At 34.3% G+C, this 17,487-nt stretch overlaps 1 protein-coding gene across 1 annotated transcript in view; it reads right to left on the reverse strand.

Annotated features, from left to right (window-relative positions):
• The window catches only part of LOC126890063 (NADH dehydrogenase [ubiquinone] flavoprotein 1, mitochondrial), a 36,412-nt gene that overhangs the window by 4,571 nt on the left and 14,354 nt on the right, over positions 1-17,487 (reverse strand). Inside the window, exon 6 of the mRNA XM_050658889.1 lies at positions 5,218-5,390. Coding sequence (XP_050514846.1) covers positions 5,218-5,390 — 173 coding nt within the window. The remainder of the gene's footprint in view (positions 1-5,217; positions 5,391-17,487) is intronic.

Here is a 17,487-nt window from a genome sequence, read left to right on the forward strand (position 1 = left end):
ATGCCGAGCCTGGCCTTCTCTTTGTTACTTTGAATGTTCAAACTTTTACATACTTTTACTATACTTTTTCCAATTTCTAAATGTTTTGTGAATGTTCTTCACAGGGAAGCAATCTTCCGAAAATAAAAACTTGAGGAATCTTCATTTCACTTCTGGTGATTATCATTGATGGAGAATAACCGGTTGCTTTGCTTCCTGTTCGGAACTTCTATAGGCTAACAGGAATCAAAGTATCCCAATCATTTTGATTATCAGCGACAAAAATTGAAAGGTCAAACAGTTCTATTATGTCTTTCAACCTCATCTGCCCATCTGATGGCAGATGGGCAGATGTAGTGCGAGAGTTTTCATACTCAAAATTTTTATTAATTCTTGCCACAATTCTGATTCAAAATTTCGTCATTGATCAGAATGTAACTCTAAAGGAACTCCATATCTTGATACAGCATGTGTTATGAATACTTCTGCTACTGTAGTCGCTTCTTGATTAAGAAGAGGTGCAGTTTCAGGCCATTTTGAAAAATAATCCATTGCGACCATTAACTATTTATTTCCTCTCTCTTTCACTAGAAGTACACCAAGAATACTCATTGCAAACCATTCAAAATTTGGTTATTTCCTGCAAAATAGGTTTTACTCCATTTTTAAGACATTCTCATAAGACTAACATTACCTTTCTTTTTACTCTTTTTATTTAAGGTTTCAAGATTCCATTCTACTTTAATGATTCCTGGGAATTCTGATTCTTATCTTCTTCCTGTTTAGCTGTGGTTACCTGGAGATTTATTTCTTCGGTATGAGTTGTTGGTTAACTACGGTTCTGACTTCCTCATTTTCTCGAAATTTTAATCTTGGCGAGATGCCTTTTGTGGTGTAATTGGATAGTTTGTTGCATTTTCATATCCTGTAGTCCATCTATGAATGTTTGTATACCAATCTGTTCTAGAAAATCTTTGGGCACCTGAACGGTATGCCAAATGCAAGAACCTTTTAATCTTTTAATATTAACATCAAATTCTTGCAGGTTTTCATTATGTTTTTGATATTGAACTTTTAGCTAACTTTGCAAAAAACCTGCTTTAGATGCTGCTGCCCATATTTTGTCCCTAAAGCTTGAACAAAAGAGGTATAACTAGGTGTATCATGAGAAAGAAATTGCAAGACAGTTGTTACTTTTCCTTGAAGCGAGACTACCAAGGAAGCTGTCATTTTTTTTCAGTCCAGCCATTTGCTGTAGCTGCAGTTTTGAATTGAAAACAAGTTTCTCATGCTGTTTGACCATCAGATGTGGATGGTTTTGTTAGTTATAATTGTGCCTGGTTCAACTATGAAAGATGATCATTGATCATGCTTATTTTCATTAAGATTATTTTCTAATGGCCGGTTTCATCAATGTCAAATAGTAGTTTATTCGATGAGTAAAGTTATTCCACCAATAAAACTGACACACATCTACGTTTCACTAAAGTCAGATAAAACTTATTTTATTTTTTTTATGAAATAAGTATTTATTCTTCAAATAAATTGACAAGTTAATCTCGCTTTAAATATCCACAACAAAGAAAATTCGTCAGTTTGACTTGAAATTATCAAAATTGTATTGAAACACAATAAAAATATAATCGACTAATAAATTTTATTCAACAAATAACTATTCACCAATTTATTTGTTAATAAAATTATTTTTTTCATTTTAATTGTGGCTTATTTCCCATATAAATAATTAATCATAAAAATGCCACAAGGAAATAGCTTCAGAACAAATTTATTTGTTGTTGGTGAAACCGACCCTTAATCATTGTGTTGTACTATTTTGTTTTCTAAATAGTTTTTGGTACCATTCTGTTGTTCTTCTAATTTTTTTCATTCTACTAGTAATTTGACTTACTTCTAACTGAAAATTTTCGTGAATGAATTTGAAATAAACTATTTATGATTTCTTCTTCTAGTTTTCTGCGCAGCTCCTTCACCTCTTCCTCTTCTTGTCTACAGTTCTCCTTTACCTCCCTACTATACTTCTCATTTTCCCCTTTCTCTTCTTGCCTACATTTCCCTTTTTCTGTCTCTAATTTTCTATGTCTCTCTTCCTCTTCTTGCTCATGCTTCGCTTCCTCTTCTTTCATTTTTAAAAATCATGCTGGGGTCTGGACATATTCGTCTCTTTATCAAATTCAGTAGATCTTGTAACCATTAACAATTACTAAATATCTCCTTTACCCCACTGCTATCACCAATGTTAGACTTCTTTAAAATCAATTTATTCAAACACCAACCATATTACAATATTTGTTTACAATTAAATGTTATATTTATTTGGGATTAGCCATAGTTCGGCTGTTATGACAATTACATATTTTACCTAAAAATACTTAACCTTTCGATGCCCACTCTGGAAATGGTTATCAAAAGAATTAATCTTCTTTTGATAAAGATTTCCGGAGTGGAAATCGAAACGTTAAGTATTTTTAGGTAAAATATGTAATTGTCATAACAACCTAACTTTGGCTAATCCCATAAACATAATATTTAACTCAAACATGCCATAAGTCAACAGTTTTAAACCTTATTTGTTTACAACTATAACTCAATAATAACTATCAACTTCGAAAATTCAATTACTACTGATATTTGAACTGTCAGCATACTGTGTGTATATACATTTTCTGGCATTCCCCAGACTTTATTAGACATTTCAGGATGACATCGCGAATATTTTAGAATTTTAATACTTCTTCTCTATGAAATCGCGTGATGTTTTTTTTTGGCATTTTTTAATGGTTTTTAATAATGCCGGATTCAGTTGCTTGTGACAAAAACTCACATGTGGCTTAGCTTTTTTTGTACAGAAGTACAATGCCCACCGCTGGCATGTCCTTTCCAAAAGTATCTGACGATCCTTATGCAGGCTATGGCAATATAGGTCATAAATAAATTTGCCGAAACCTTCATACATTGGAGTAATTTCAAGAGACTGGCGCAATGGAAATGGAGCAAATGTCTTGCCAACATGCCAACCTCAATGATATTGAGGCTTTGAATTATAATATAGGCCAATGGACGACTGCAAAATCGCGCGATCGCCACCTTGTGATTTCCCGTTCGATTCGATTTTATACACGTTTGACGAAAAAAAAAATACATATTATAACGCTGCTTTTCCGTTGAGAATCGCGCGTTTGCCTATTCCCTCTAAGTCTAAGAGCTAGTGAACCCTCCGACTACGGTCGTCCTGTAAGGTTAGAAATTTTTCTAGTGATAATTCATAGCACACCAAGGCTAAAAACCATGACCTGGCAGGTATCAGCGGTGCATGTGTGTCTACCAAGTGAATCGAAAAGTGCAAATTTACGGGGTAAAATAAACTTTCTCCTGTAAGGTTTAAATTTAAGTATGTGTTTGAGTACAATCCGACAAGCGAGACCTGGCGGCTGACCTTCTCGTATTGTGTATTTCTCGTTGTGTATTTTCGCGCAAGGTCACCCGCCAGGACTCGCTTGTCGGATTGTAAGTCATTTAGAAGAAATGTGTACAATGACAGGCGATTCCGAAGAGCATAAGACCTTGCCAGGCGAGGGGAAAGATATGGGGTTTTTCCTAAAATTATTTTTTTTGCATCGAACAAATTTTTTTTAAGTTTTTTGAATCATTCCAAACAGAAAAGGTCTTTAGTGATTTTTCTCTTAAGTTAATAGTTTTTGTTATATAAGCGATTTAAAATTTTAAAAATTGCGAAATCGGCCATTTTTAACCCTAAATCGGACATTTATCTAAAAATTTCAATGTTGCCAAGGTACGTAGATATTCTTTAAACATTGTTTGATAAAATCCCGAAGAGTTTTTTGCAATAAAATATCGAAAACCCCTTTGTTTTTTTAATTGCTAATCAAGCGGGCGCGACACTAGTATAAGTGAAGACGTTTGAGTTTGCATAAATTCATTATCTCGACAATGGCCAAATTTCAAGAGAAATCCTCAGACAGGTCGATTTTTATTTTTGAATTAGGACTTTTTGGCATATATATTATACTAGTGACGTCATCCATCTGGGCGTGATGACGTAATCGATGATTTTTTAAATAAGAGTAGGGGTTGTGTGATAGCTCATTTGAAAGGTTATTTAATCCTCTATTCATTAATATAAACATTAACATAATTATTTATACAGGGTGTACAAAAAAAATTTTCTTTTATTTGTCAAATTTAATCAAAGTTAATTTAATAAAAAAAAATTTTTGTACACCCTGTATAAATAATTACGTTAATGTTTATATTAGTGAATAGAGAATTAAATAGCCTTTCAAATGAGCTATCACACGTTCCCTACTCTCATTTAAAAAAATTATCGATTACGTCATCACGCTCAGATGGATGACTATATAATATAGTATTATATATACATATGCCAAAAAGTCCTAATTTAAAAATAAAAATCGACCTGTCTGAGGATTTCTCCTGAAATTTGCCCATTCTATGGGCAGAAAAATAGATAATGAATTTGCCAACTCAAACGTCCTCACTTATACTACAGTGTCGCGCCCGCTTGATTAGCAATTAAAAAACAAAGGGTTTCCGATATTGTATTGCAAAAAAACTCTTTGGGATTTCATCAATCAATGTTTAAAGAATATCTACCTACCTTGGCAACTTTGAAATTTTTATATAAATGTCCGATTTAGGGTTAAAAATGGCCGATTTCGCAATTTTCAATCGCTTATATAACAAAAACTATTAACTTAAGAGAAAAATCACTAAAGACCTTTTCTGTTTGGAATGATTCAAAAAACTTAAAAAAAAATTGTTCGGTACAAAAAAAATAATTTTAGGAAAACCCCTAATCTTTCCCCTCGCCTGGCAAGGTCTTATGTTCTTCAGAATCGCCTGTCATTGTACACATTTCTTCTAAATGACTTACTCAAACACATACTTAAATTTAAACCTTACAGGAGATTATTTTACCCCCTAAATTTGCACTTTTCGATTCACCTGGTAGATACACGTGCACCGCTGATGCCTGCCAGGTCATGGTTTTTAGCCTTGGTGTGCTATGAATTATCACTAGAAAAATTTCTAGCCTTACAAGACGACCGTTAGTCGGAGGGTTCACTAGCTCTTAGACTATCTTCCGTTGTGATATTTCTTGATTTTTATGGACCCCTCCCCCCTCGAGCTTGACGTGATTAATGGACATTATTTACTATTCAAAAAGTGATAACTTACCCTCTCTGCATGGAGTGCATTGTCCACAAGATTCATGTTTATAGAACATAATAAGTCTAGCAATTGCTTTTACAATATCAGTTTGTTTATTCATCACAATAATAGCAGCAGTTCCCAAGCTGGTTTGGGCTGCAACTAAACCATCGAAGTCCATTAAAACATCCTCACATACTCTGAAAGAATAAAATGCATGAAAATCTGTATTTTTAGAACTGTAGGTGGATGTGTCAGTTATTATATAATAAGGTTGGATGGAGTCCTGGAGAGGGATAGTTAATTGAGGAAGACACTAGTTACCTATCACTATTTATTTGGTATTGATTACAGTTATAAGTGTATGTTGGTTAGTACTTAGCTGAGGACGTACCCCGTTATAATGATATCTTTAACAGAACTCTTCAATAAGATTTCGGGTATCAGATTCTGATTATTATTGGCAAATTATTCCGCGTGCATTTATTTATAACAACAAATATTATGACACACTCACACTCTCACTGGGTCAAGTTTGATTATAACATAATTTTCCTCTTTATTATCATCAGTGGCGTTACAGCTCTTTATGGGCCAAAGCCTTCTTCAGAACAATCCTCCATTCGCCCCTGTCTCTGGCAACTCTTCTCCATGCTCTAATTCCAATAGATTTCAAATCATTTTCTAGGTTGTCTTGGTACCTAAGTCTCGGTCTTCTTCTTGCTCGTTGTCCTATCGGCCCTCTTCGGTCAAAAACTTTTCTGACTATGGCATCTTCCTCTCGCCTGATTACATGACCTATCCATCTAAGGCGTGCTACCTTAATGAATTGTACAACGTCAGGTTCTCCAAAATTTCTATACAACTCAAAGTTGTAACGCCTGCGCCACGAACCTTGTTCTTTTATGCCACCATATATTCGTCTTAGAATTTTTCGCTCAAAACGTTTGAGCAGTTCTTGGTCATTCTGAGTAAGTGACCAAGTTTCTGAGCCATATGTTAGCACTGGTCTTATTAGTGTTTTGTAGACAGTCAATTTAATTTTTCTAGGTATTTTTGAGGCCATCTGTCTTCTTAAGCAAGCCATAGTAGCACTTATTGGCGAGCACTATTCTTCTTTTAATTTCTTCACTGACATTGTTATCTTTAGTTAGCAGGCCTAAGTACACTTCTCAACAATTGAAGTGGATATTATGAAAATGTGTATTTTATTTTTTGTTCATAAGGTCAAATAGAAAAATGAAGTGATATAAATAAAGATTTATTTTTACTTCGTATTTTCATACACATGAACCGAAAGAAAGAAATTCTTTAGGAAAAAAAATAGAAAATAAACAAAATTTGTAAAATTAACAACCTAAAATTTCTATCCCTGTTCAATTTCTAATATTCCGAAAAGACAAATTAATAGTGTGTGGGTCCACCTCTGTATCGCTTTAGCGCTCTAACTCTATTTGGAAGACCTCTTATTAAATTATTGATGAACTGCTGCGGTATACGTTCCCAAATCGCGCGTAATGTATTGGCCAACTGATTTAAGGTTTGGGGCGGTTGAAGGAGCCTGTTTTGTTGCCTAGACATTTCGGCCCAAACATGTTCAATGCAATTTATATCAGGTGAACAAGGTGGCCACTCCATTCTTGTAATGCCATGAGCTTCTATACACTCGTTGACAATTCTCGCACGGCGAGGGCGAGCATTATCATCAATCAGAACAAATTGTTCGCCTATTGCACCAAAAAATGGAACAACTGTTGGTACTATGACTCTGTCTCGATATCGTGTAGCAGTCATTGTCTCATTAATTAAGACGACTAAGTCCGTGCGACCGTCAAAACATATGCCTCCCCACACGCAAACGGATCCACCTCCAAAAAGAGTGGTTGGGACTCTCAGATTTTCATTGTAACGCTGTCCTCTTTCCCTCCACACCAATATTCGGCCATCATTCGTATACAAACGAAATCTGGACTCGTCAGTAAAGAGACAATTCCTTTAATTTTCGAAATTCCACTGATAGTGTTCCATCTCCCAGCGATATCTGCATGCACGCTGCTCCCTAGTTAGTCGTGGATGGGTAGCGCGCCGTCTAGCCCTTACATTGGATGCATGTAACCGTCTTCTGACAGTTTGACTGGAAATCGCTCGTCCAGTAGCATGACTGAAGATACTGTTAATTCTGGAAGCCGTGAATGTTGGGTTTCTTCTTGCCGTCAGAACTACAAAACGGTCTTTCCGACGAGTTGTAGATCGTTATCTTCCTCCTCCATGCCTGTATGTTGCAGATCCAGTTGCTACATACCGATTCCATGCACGACTTATCACACTTTGCGACACATTTAGCCTCATAGCAACCTCTTGTTGAGTTATGCCTTGTTGGATCCAACGAACTAATTGCTCGAGCTGCACTAGTTCCAAACGTCTTTGCGGCATAATGTTTTTGTGATAAATAGATTTCTTGACTTATTGACAACTGGTAAAGCCAATACAAGCACTTTCATACGAATGATATATTCATGTTTGGAACAACATTTCTCTCTATGTACAAGATAAGGACCGATAAGAATAGGGAGAAAAAAACCACATGCAAAAAATATTGGCAATAAAGATAGCATATAGAGTATAGTACAGGCAATTATTTTAAAAATAGTTTTATATGTTAATTTTAGGAATTTTAAAATTATCCACTTCAATTGTTGAGTAGTGTATATGAAGGTGTCGACACCTTCCAGTTCTAGGTCGTCAATTATTATTCTTGTAGGTTCTCTTTATTATTCTGTATTATTCTCCTCTTTATATATCAGTACAAAGAGGATTCTCCTCTTTACATATCAGTATAAACAGGATTCTCCTCTTTATATTGATTTCAAAAATATATAACACTTGATGCTTAAAGTGATTAGTTTATGAGAAAAATAAATACAAAAGCAAGAAAACTGGATTGAATAAAAATTATTTTTTTAACAATTTTATAACATTTAGAGTGAACGTTTCTCAAAAATTTTGTTAAATTTTTGGTAAATATAATATTATATTTTTTTAACTCTATATTTATAAATTTATTAATTCTATAAATTTATTTTTTTAACAATGTTATAACATTTAGAGTGAACATTTCACTACCAAAAATTTTAAATGTTTATTCTAAACGTTTGTATGTAATACAATTGTTAAAAACATGTTTTTCAATCCAGTTTTGTTGCTTTTGTATTTATTTTTTCTCATAAACTAATCACTTTAAGCATCAAGTGTTATACATTTTTTAAATCAGTACAAAGAGGAGAATCCAAATATAAAATAAAAAAGGGGGCAGTAATTTTAAAAAAATTAAGGGATGATACGGGGGGTGAGAGGGTGCCTTTCCCGGCAAGCTTAAATATGGCATAATGTCTCCCCTTCAAGTATTATTTGATGTGTTTTTGCATTTTTTCTAAAAATCGGTGGTTCAAAAGTGACTTAAGGTGGATAGTTTTATCTGAAGAGCACCGTAGATAGTTGTGCAGAAAAGAACCAAGCCACATACGATATATACCGTCCTCTATGAGCGAAAGAACCAACCAACATTTTCGTTGCAGCATGACAGCGTTCTGCAGAACAGATCCTTGCAGGTTGGTTCCTTTATGCAAAACGCTTATCAAAAATAAAATTCGATTGGCTTAGATTAATTAGAAGGAGACATAACAAATAGAAAAACAGATGTCAACAAAGAAAAAGCAAAGCCATTTTCAATTTTTATGAAATCACGCTTTGATGATGGTGGTTACACTGAAGTGGATATCCGTAAGAAGCAGATCGGTAGGCTAATAAAACACTTTGTAAATAGCAGTGGCGGCCGGTCAAGGTCGGCAGGGTCGGCAGTGCCGACCCACACATTTATAGATATAAATTTTTTTAATATTTGTATCGGTGAAGTAAAAAAAATCTGTCAGATAATACAGACTAAATTCTATTCATGGTGTTTAAAAGGATTTGATCAATCCGAGCGTTAAGTGATCCCTGCGCATAAAAGATTTCTCAAAAAATGAATGATCCGAACCATTCATCTGACTTTTCGGCTAGCCGTACCCAACTCTCCGTAGCTTGACGATTTACACGTAAAACTCAACGAAATAACAAGTCGATGAGCAAGCGAAAGCGAACATACATACATTCTCTCCGTGGGCAAAGCGGCAACGTACGGCACTTTTAAATCTGCCGGTCGGTGTTTCATTTGGAGCATCGCATCGGCAGAAATTGTCAAAAATAATCACGCCGTTTTACGTCGTTTGATATTGTAATTTTTTTAAGTTGTCAGGAATTATCATTTAGTGGACATGATGGATCGAAGCATTTGTTAAAAACCAAAGTAATTATAGAGAATTAATAAAATTGTTTTAGAAATATTTACTTTCTGATTCGAAGTGTATTCGTAATACAGAATAAACTAATACATATAATCAAATAGTTACATTTTGAATAACGTTATTGAATCTGAGATTTAGAAAACCATTTGCTTTTCGCTGGAAGTAGATGAAACTTCTGATTATCATGTCATTCACAATTATCAATTATTGTTGTTCGATACGCGTTACGTGGTGATATTTATGAGAGGTTTTTAGGTTTTAGAGACGTGAGTAAAAGCAATAAGGCAGAATATATTTTTGGTGTTTTAAAGAACAGATTAATAGTTATTTATGATATACATAAGTGTTAAAAGTACACATTTAAGGCACGCATGTGAAAGTTTGCAGAATGAGCGGTAGCGAGTTCTGCAATTCACATGAGTGCCTTAAAAATGTACTTTTTAACACGCATATCATACAATATTTTTTCTACAAACATAATTACAGGACAATATCTACAAAAACTTTTACTTGAACGTGACTGACATTCCATTTTTATATTTTTTTGACATTACATCAAAATTGTCTATACGGTCAATACGAACTGCAGTGCCTTAAAAATATTTTTTCGACGAGCGTGCTAAAATGTCTACTTTCGCGCACGCATTTTAGTTTAGAAAGTTTCACTTTTCCGCACGCGTTTTACTTTTCCGCACGCGTGTTACTTTTCCGCACGCGTGTTACTTTTCCGCACGCGGTTTTTACTTTTCCGCACGCGTGTTAATTTAGATATGTTAATATGGCCTTAAAGTAATTATAATACATATGCAATAAACTAATATTTAGATATCATTTACTAATTTATTTCAAATATGTCTTATTGTGTTCCTGTTTTAATGAAATTAACGCGATAATTCGATGAAATAAAAGTATTTTGACATAATATTCGAAAGTCAAATCGGTAGACAATAACAGTCGATTTTAATTATCGTCATGGAAACCAAGATCGTCGTCATGCTAGGTAATTATATTGAAAGTTTGGTATTGACAACCTTGTCAAAGAATTATGTATTTTCATATTAATTAAATTAATTGATTAAGATTTGGTAATTTTTTAAAGACTCTTAGAAAAAATATTGTTCCTAACTCTTGCAGAAAGTCTTTTTTCCGCACTCGACTGCTTGCCGAACTCCCGCTTCGCGTCGTTCGGCAAACTGCAGTCGCGTGCGGAAAAGAAAGACTTTCTGCACTTGCTAGGAAAATAACTATTAAAGCACTAGTGCCTTAAAGTAGCATTTTTAACGCTCGTATGGAGTGCTAAAAATTGCATTTTTAACACGGTTGTAGAAAAAAATTTTTTGATATCAAAAATAAATTGGTAGGGCAAACTGGGGCAATCTTATGACGGCGTTGCTGTGATGTGTGGTGAATTGAATGGTCTCCAGGCAAAAGTTAAAACTATTGCATCACAAGCTTTATTTACTCACTATACTATGATGCGCATATAATGAATTTAGTTTTGCATGTTACGTGTAAAAAAATAAAGAATATCGTCTTTTCTTGCCAGTTTAGCTCACGGAGTACTGCTTTAGAACAAATTTGTTTCGAAAATACAGCGAACAGTTTGTCAGACGCGATGAAATTTTAAATCTCGGTTAGTTTTATCTAAGCAGATTATCTCTAGTAGTTTTAGTATCTGTAGCAGATTTTCGTGAACAACTTTTGAAAGTTTTTGATTTTATTATCGAAGGCGACGATTTTGAAAGAGGCGATACCTCGATCCGTGAAGCAATCGGTTTGAGAACTTTATTAAATGATTACTCTTTTAATATTCTTTTAAATATTTTTAAGACAGAGTTGGCCCAAGATATTCATTATTGTTCAAAATCAGTCAACTGACATTATTAATTCCAAAAATAGAATACGAAAGCTGGTGCAAAATCTCAGAGATTTCCGTAATGATAGTAGTTTCCAATATATACGCAGTGACGTTTTGGATTTGCTTGATATTTCCGAACCATCCCAAAAAAGACACCGACATGATACATATCTCGAAAAACGAGTAGGTATACAGGGTGTCCAGAAACTCTACCGACAAACGAAGACAGGAGATTATTCAGATAATTTTAAGATATTTTAACCTAATTCACCTAGTCCGAAAATGCTTCCTAAAGGAGCTAGAGCTCTTTGAAGATGGCGTCGTGTAAGTAGTTTTTCTTAAATAACTCCAGAACGCTTATATTGAGAAAAACGAAAATTGGTACACATATTTATCTTCCAGAGGTAAATCGACTCCATGTATTGCTAATTTCTATTACCGATCATAGGCGTCCGTTTTGGGTAGGGCAACAATTATTTTAGCGCATAACTTTTTTATCTTTAACTTTTGAGCATTTTTGACTCTGGATTATTAAATTGTGAGATATTCTACAACTAAAAGGTGCTCTTGTTTTAGGTCGATAGGAAACACCGTTTTCTAGAAAAATCGATTTGAAAAATTTTTCTTTTGAATTTCCAAAAAAAAAATTAAAAAAAAAACTATTTAGAAATCTGAAAACTGGTACGTTTATTTATATTTCAGAGGTGAATCGATTTCATTAACTGCGAATTTCTAGTACGGGTCATATGCGTCCGTTTTGGGTAGGTCAACGGATATTTTATCGCATAATATTTTTGTCCTTAATTTTTAAGCATTTTTGACTCTAGATTATTAAGTTATGAGGTATTCTAATACTAAAAGCTACTCTTGCTTTAAGTTGATAAAATACACCGTTTTTTTTTAATTTTTTTCAATTTTTATTCAAATTTAAAAAACGAAAAATTTTCAATTCGATTTTTCTAGAAAACCGTTTGTCCTACGGACTTAAACCAAGAGTACCTTTTAGTACTAGAATACCTCACAATTTAATAGTCCAGTGTCAAAAATTTTTAAAAGTTAAAGACAAAAAAGTTATGTGATAAAATAACCGTTGCCCTACCCAAAACGGACGCCTATGATCGGTACTAGAAATTGGCAATGGATGGAATCGATTTATCTCTGAAAGATAAATACACGTACCGATTTTCGTTTTTGTAAATTGAAGCGTTCTGGAGGTATTTAAGAAAAACTAATTACAAGAAGCCATCTTCAAAGAGCTCTAGCTCCTTTAGGAAGCATTTTCGGACTAGGCGAATTGAGCTAAATTGTCTTAAAATTATCTGAAGAATCTCCTGTCTTCGTTTGTCGGTAGAGTTTCTGGACACCCTGTATATTGAAATTTTGGATACCTACTATTATATGCAAGATTTTTTTCGTTTTTCGAATTTTGAAGATTTTTGCAAATTTTTGACCTCTTTTACGATTCAAAATTTAAAAGTCCCTTTGCCAAAGAATTTCCAAGATATTTATTATTATAAGTTAGGTACTTAAAAATTATGCCGATCCAAATATATTCAGAAAGTGGGATAAGTTACAAAATATGTATGTATAATTCTATGTAGTAAGTACTGCAATTCATTACAACAAACTGTTCATCAATTTTCTTATTACCACCAATTTCTGCCTCAAATAAACGGGATTTATCTTGTCTCAAAAGAATCAACACGTATTGTCGAAACACCATGAAACCAGAGAGAATGTCAAGTACATCAAATAAAAAAAAACAAAAAACAACAAAATCTCCTATGATGATCGCTTAGTTTGATGGCATACAAAAAAAAACCTTGCCGACCCTGTCTCCAAGGCCACGAGCCGAAACTCGTAAATAGAGACAATCTGCCTCTAATGTGGCCCAACGGCAAGAAAATCTCCGATCCAAAACTACAAGACATCATGTCTATAATGCATCGTATTCCCGAAGATTGTCGGTCTTTTTATAAAAATTTGCTGGGGGATGCAAACTTGGAAGATGATTTAGATGGATTCACAGGACTTTCAGATTTTGAAGATGAACAAATAATTAAATCCCAGTAATTTCATATTAACATTTTTAGATTATACGCCTGATTATGTAACTCAATAATGGAAAATAAATATTTATTAACATTTCATTCACTCAAGTTATTTTGCAGAAGAGAACAAAGCCACAAAAGCGGATTTTTTTAAAACAATTGTTTTCTTGAATTCACGGGACTTCCAGATTTTGAAATCGAACAAATTATTAAATGCCAGTAATTTTATATTAACATTTTTTTAGATTATACGCCTGATTATGTAACTCAATAATGGAAAATAAATGTTTGTTAACTTTGAATTCACTTACGTTGTTTTGCAGAAGGGAACCAAGCCACAAAAGTGGATTTTTTTTAAAAAGCAACTGTTTTCTTGAATCAACCAGTATATGTGTTAAATCAAATCTTATGCATATGTTGACGATTTTAATGTTAAACTATGATTATTTTTTTAATAGAGAATTTTAAATTTTATCGTAAAGTGTTCGGCTAATATCACAGTTTTAACAAAGTGTGGTTTCGATCCTTTGTGCAGAATCCCGTCCATGTATCAATAAATAAATATAGTAGTCAGTTATTTCGTTATTAATAATTTAAAGGATTTGTAAAACCATTGTTTAAAGAAGAATAGTTGGTCAACGCAATGAATAAAGGACCCCGCACAAACCTTATGGAAAATAGGTCCCAGTGGATTTCGTTCATACTTTGGGAAAATACCCTTTGAATCATCCCGATAAAAAGTTCTCATGGGCACAACTCAATCGTATGAAGGATTTTCGAGATATAGAGGCCCAAACTCGGAAAATTATAAGATTTACGGGGTATTCCAATTCCGTGAGTTACTGGTTATTTGGCAACATGTAGAAGTTTGGATCAAGGAAAAGTACTAGTAGTCTAGGATTTTTTCCTGGCTATCCAATGGCGACCTTTACTTTGAACTTGGCCTTCAACGGACGTCATCTTCTAGAGTTTCGAGGGTTTTCGGCATTCAATTGATATAAACAGATTACTCATGGGTTTTTGGGATCGCAAAAGACGAATATGCCATCAGAATTGACCTCTGGATGACGTGGTGGCCAGAGCCACTGCAAGGGACGTCATCTTCTAGAGTTTCGATGGTTTTCGGCATTTAATTGATGCAAATGAATTACTGGAGGGTTTTTTGAGGTCGCTAAATACGAATATGCCACCAGAATAGACTAAGACAGGTTATTTTCTGGAGTTTCGGAGGAATCAAATGGATTACTCTTAGATTTTTGGGGTTGCCGAACATGCATACATGCATACTACTGAACATGCACTATGGCACGTCATCTTCTGGAGTTTCGAGGGTTTTCAGCATTAAATTGATGGAAACGGATTACTCATGGCTTTTTGGGGTCACTTACGCCAATACGCCATCAGATTCGACCCAAGTGTTAACAAGTGTTTTAATAAGTGTCATATTTGGACAAAGGCCTCCCCATGCGTTCTCCATTATTTTCTGTTTTGTGCTATTTGGTGCCAGTTTCTCCCCATTTTTGCTTTGATGTCATCTAACCATCGTTTTTGTAATAGTCTTCCTCTACTAAGACTATGCTTGCGTGGTCTTCAATGTACAATGTTTCTCGTCCACCTGTCGTTGTTTTGCCGTGCCACGTGTCCTACTAAGTTCCACTTCATTTGAGCAATTCGTCCAAATATATCTTCCACCTTCGTCCTGCTTCGCACGTCCTCGTTTTGTATATGTTCTCTCAGAGATACTCCCAATATAGCAGGGGCGTGCGGTGAAATTTGAAACAGGGGAAGCAATTTATAAAAAAATTTGTAAAAACACCTATTTATAATGTAATTCAGTTCTACCATTTTTCGAAAACTTGTCTATAACTTCCTTGTACAAACGTGGATATTGTGACATTCCTTTAATCAGATTATATTCAATTGGAAAAGAAAACAAGTAAAATCCTTTATAAAACGTATACATACTACTAGGTATACTCCCTAGGGAGTAAAAGTACCTTGTCTCCCTAGGGACGAAAAGTAGGTACGCCTTTCCTCCCTACCATCAGGTCAGGAAATGTATACTTTCGGTAGAGGTAGGTGGAAAAAATATTAGTAACTCACTGGCAATATTTTTTGTGTCAATACTCAATATCCTCAGTCTCATATAAAGCTGTTAGTTCTGAACTTAATGAAATCAAGTCAAAATATTGTCCATAAAGACGCATCAAAGATTTTGTTTGTTTTTCAGGAAAATGTGTTTTTTTAATGTATTAAAATTGCACAGCTAAAGAAAGTCTCGGTCATCAAAATTCTTAAAACCTATTTTCCATTCGTTGACATATTTGATCGAAAATCTGGTAAATTGTATAGTTGGCGGTAGCACGATTCGACATCTCCAACATTATCAGTGCGTACCTATTCGTTTCCTTTTAGGCTTAACTTAACTTCTTGCCATCATATTATTCGAGCATTTTTCAAAGTCATCTCTCTCTTTTTGTTAATAATATCTTTAAATGCGCTAATTTTTTTACACAGAAACCAATCTCGTTTATCTTGCATTGCAATACATTAAATAAATTATCTGAGAATGGAAATATTTCTGAAAAAAGCTAAGTTATAAAGTAAAATTCAAATAATCTTTTAAACTATCCAAAAATCCTCTCGAGCTATTTATGGTTTCTGTATCCCACATTTCACCATTTTCCAAAACACTAATACATATTTTATAATATATTTATATAAATAATATTTATATTTAGTATTTATAATATAAATAATTCTATGTACTTATTTATATAAATAATTCAATAAAATCCATCTTCATACTTTCAAAAAATCAGTCAACGAAGCCCGTCATTGTCAAATTCTGGTAAATCCCATTTAAATTCACCAAAAACATCTTCGTATGCAATTGACAAAACTGCTTATAAGCTAAAGATATGACCCAAATTTGAACTCACCGCTCACCATCTAACCCCGATGATTTTTACATAGGCTTGAGTCGCTGGAGAGAAGCAACTTAAAAATCAGATTATTATGCCGATATAACTCCGAATACCACCGTAGAAATACGATCATGGTCCGAGTACGGAAGGATGCAGCATACAGCGCTGCTTATACTAGTATGGGTACCTATTTCATTGCTTAGTTATTTACTGTATGACAAAAATAGAGTAAAATACGTTTGTCTTTTCTTATTAGGTAGGTACTTGCTGCTTGTACTATATAATTAAATATTCTCGTACGCAACTTAAAATCCTGCTTATTATGTGTTTGTTCAATTTTTTTAAAATTATCTCAGTTACTCAGATGGTACGGCATTACTACGGAAACCAAGGGAAGCAATGCTTTCCTTGCTTCCATGGACTGCACGCCCCTGCAATATAGGTCGCACAATAGCACAATAACTATATTGTGCTCTTCAATTGTTTTAATTATTTATAAAAAATATAAACTCAATTTATATCTGACAATGTTTTTCCTTCATTAATTTTAATATCCACTTACTACATTCTATTTTGATAGTGGTATTCATCTTGGCCACTAGATACTCCAGAGTCTTTTATCTAAGTCATATTCGTGTTCAGCAACCCCAAAAACACAAGAGTAATCCGCTTGCATCAATTTAGTACCGAAAACTCTTGAAACCCCAGAAGATGACGTGCCTTAGGCACCAGGTACCCCGGTGTCTGTTCTGATGGCGTATTTGTGTTTAGCAGCCCCAAAAACGAATGAGTAATACCCATCTGCATCAATTTAATGCCGAAACCTGTCGTAACTGCAGAAGAAGACCTGCTTTAAGCACCAGGTGCTATGTGGATCGGATATGATATCGAATTCACGTTCAGCAGCCCCAAAAACCTGCGAGTAATTAGTTTCCATTAATTTAGTACCGAAAGCTCTCGAATCTCCAAAACATGACTTGCTTTTGGCACCAGGTACTCCGATATCTGTTCTGATGGGGTATTCGTGTTCATCAACTCTAAAAACCTATGAGTAATCCGTTTGCATCAATGTAGTACCAAAGACCCTCGAAACTCCAGGAGCTCCTTTTATTGACCTT

The sequence above is a fragment of the Diabrotica virgifera genome, chromosome 8 (assembly GCF_917563875.1).
Source record: "Diabrotica virgifera virgifera chromosome 8, PGI_DIABVI_V3a".
NCBI lineage: Eukaryota > Metazoa > Arthropoda > Insecta > Coleoptera > Chrysomelidae > Diabrotica > Diabrotica virgifera.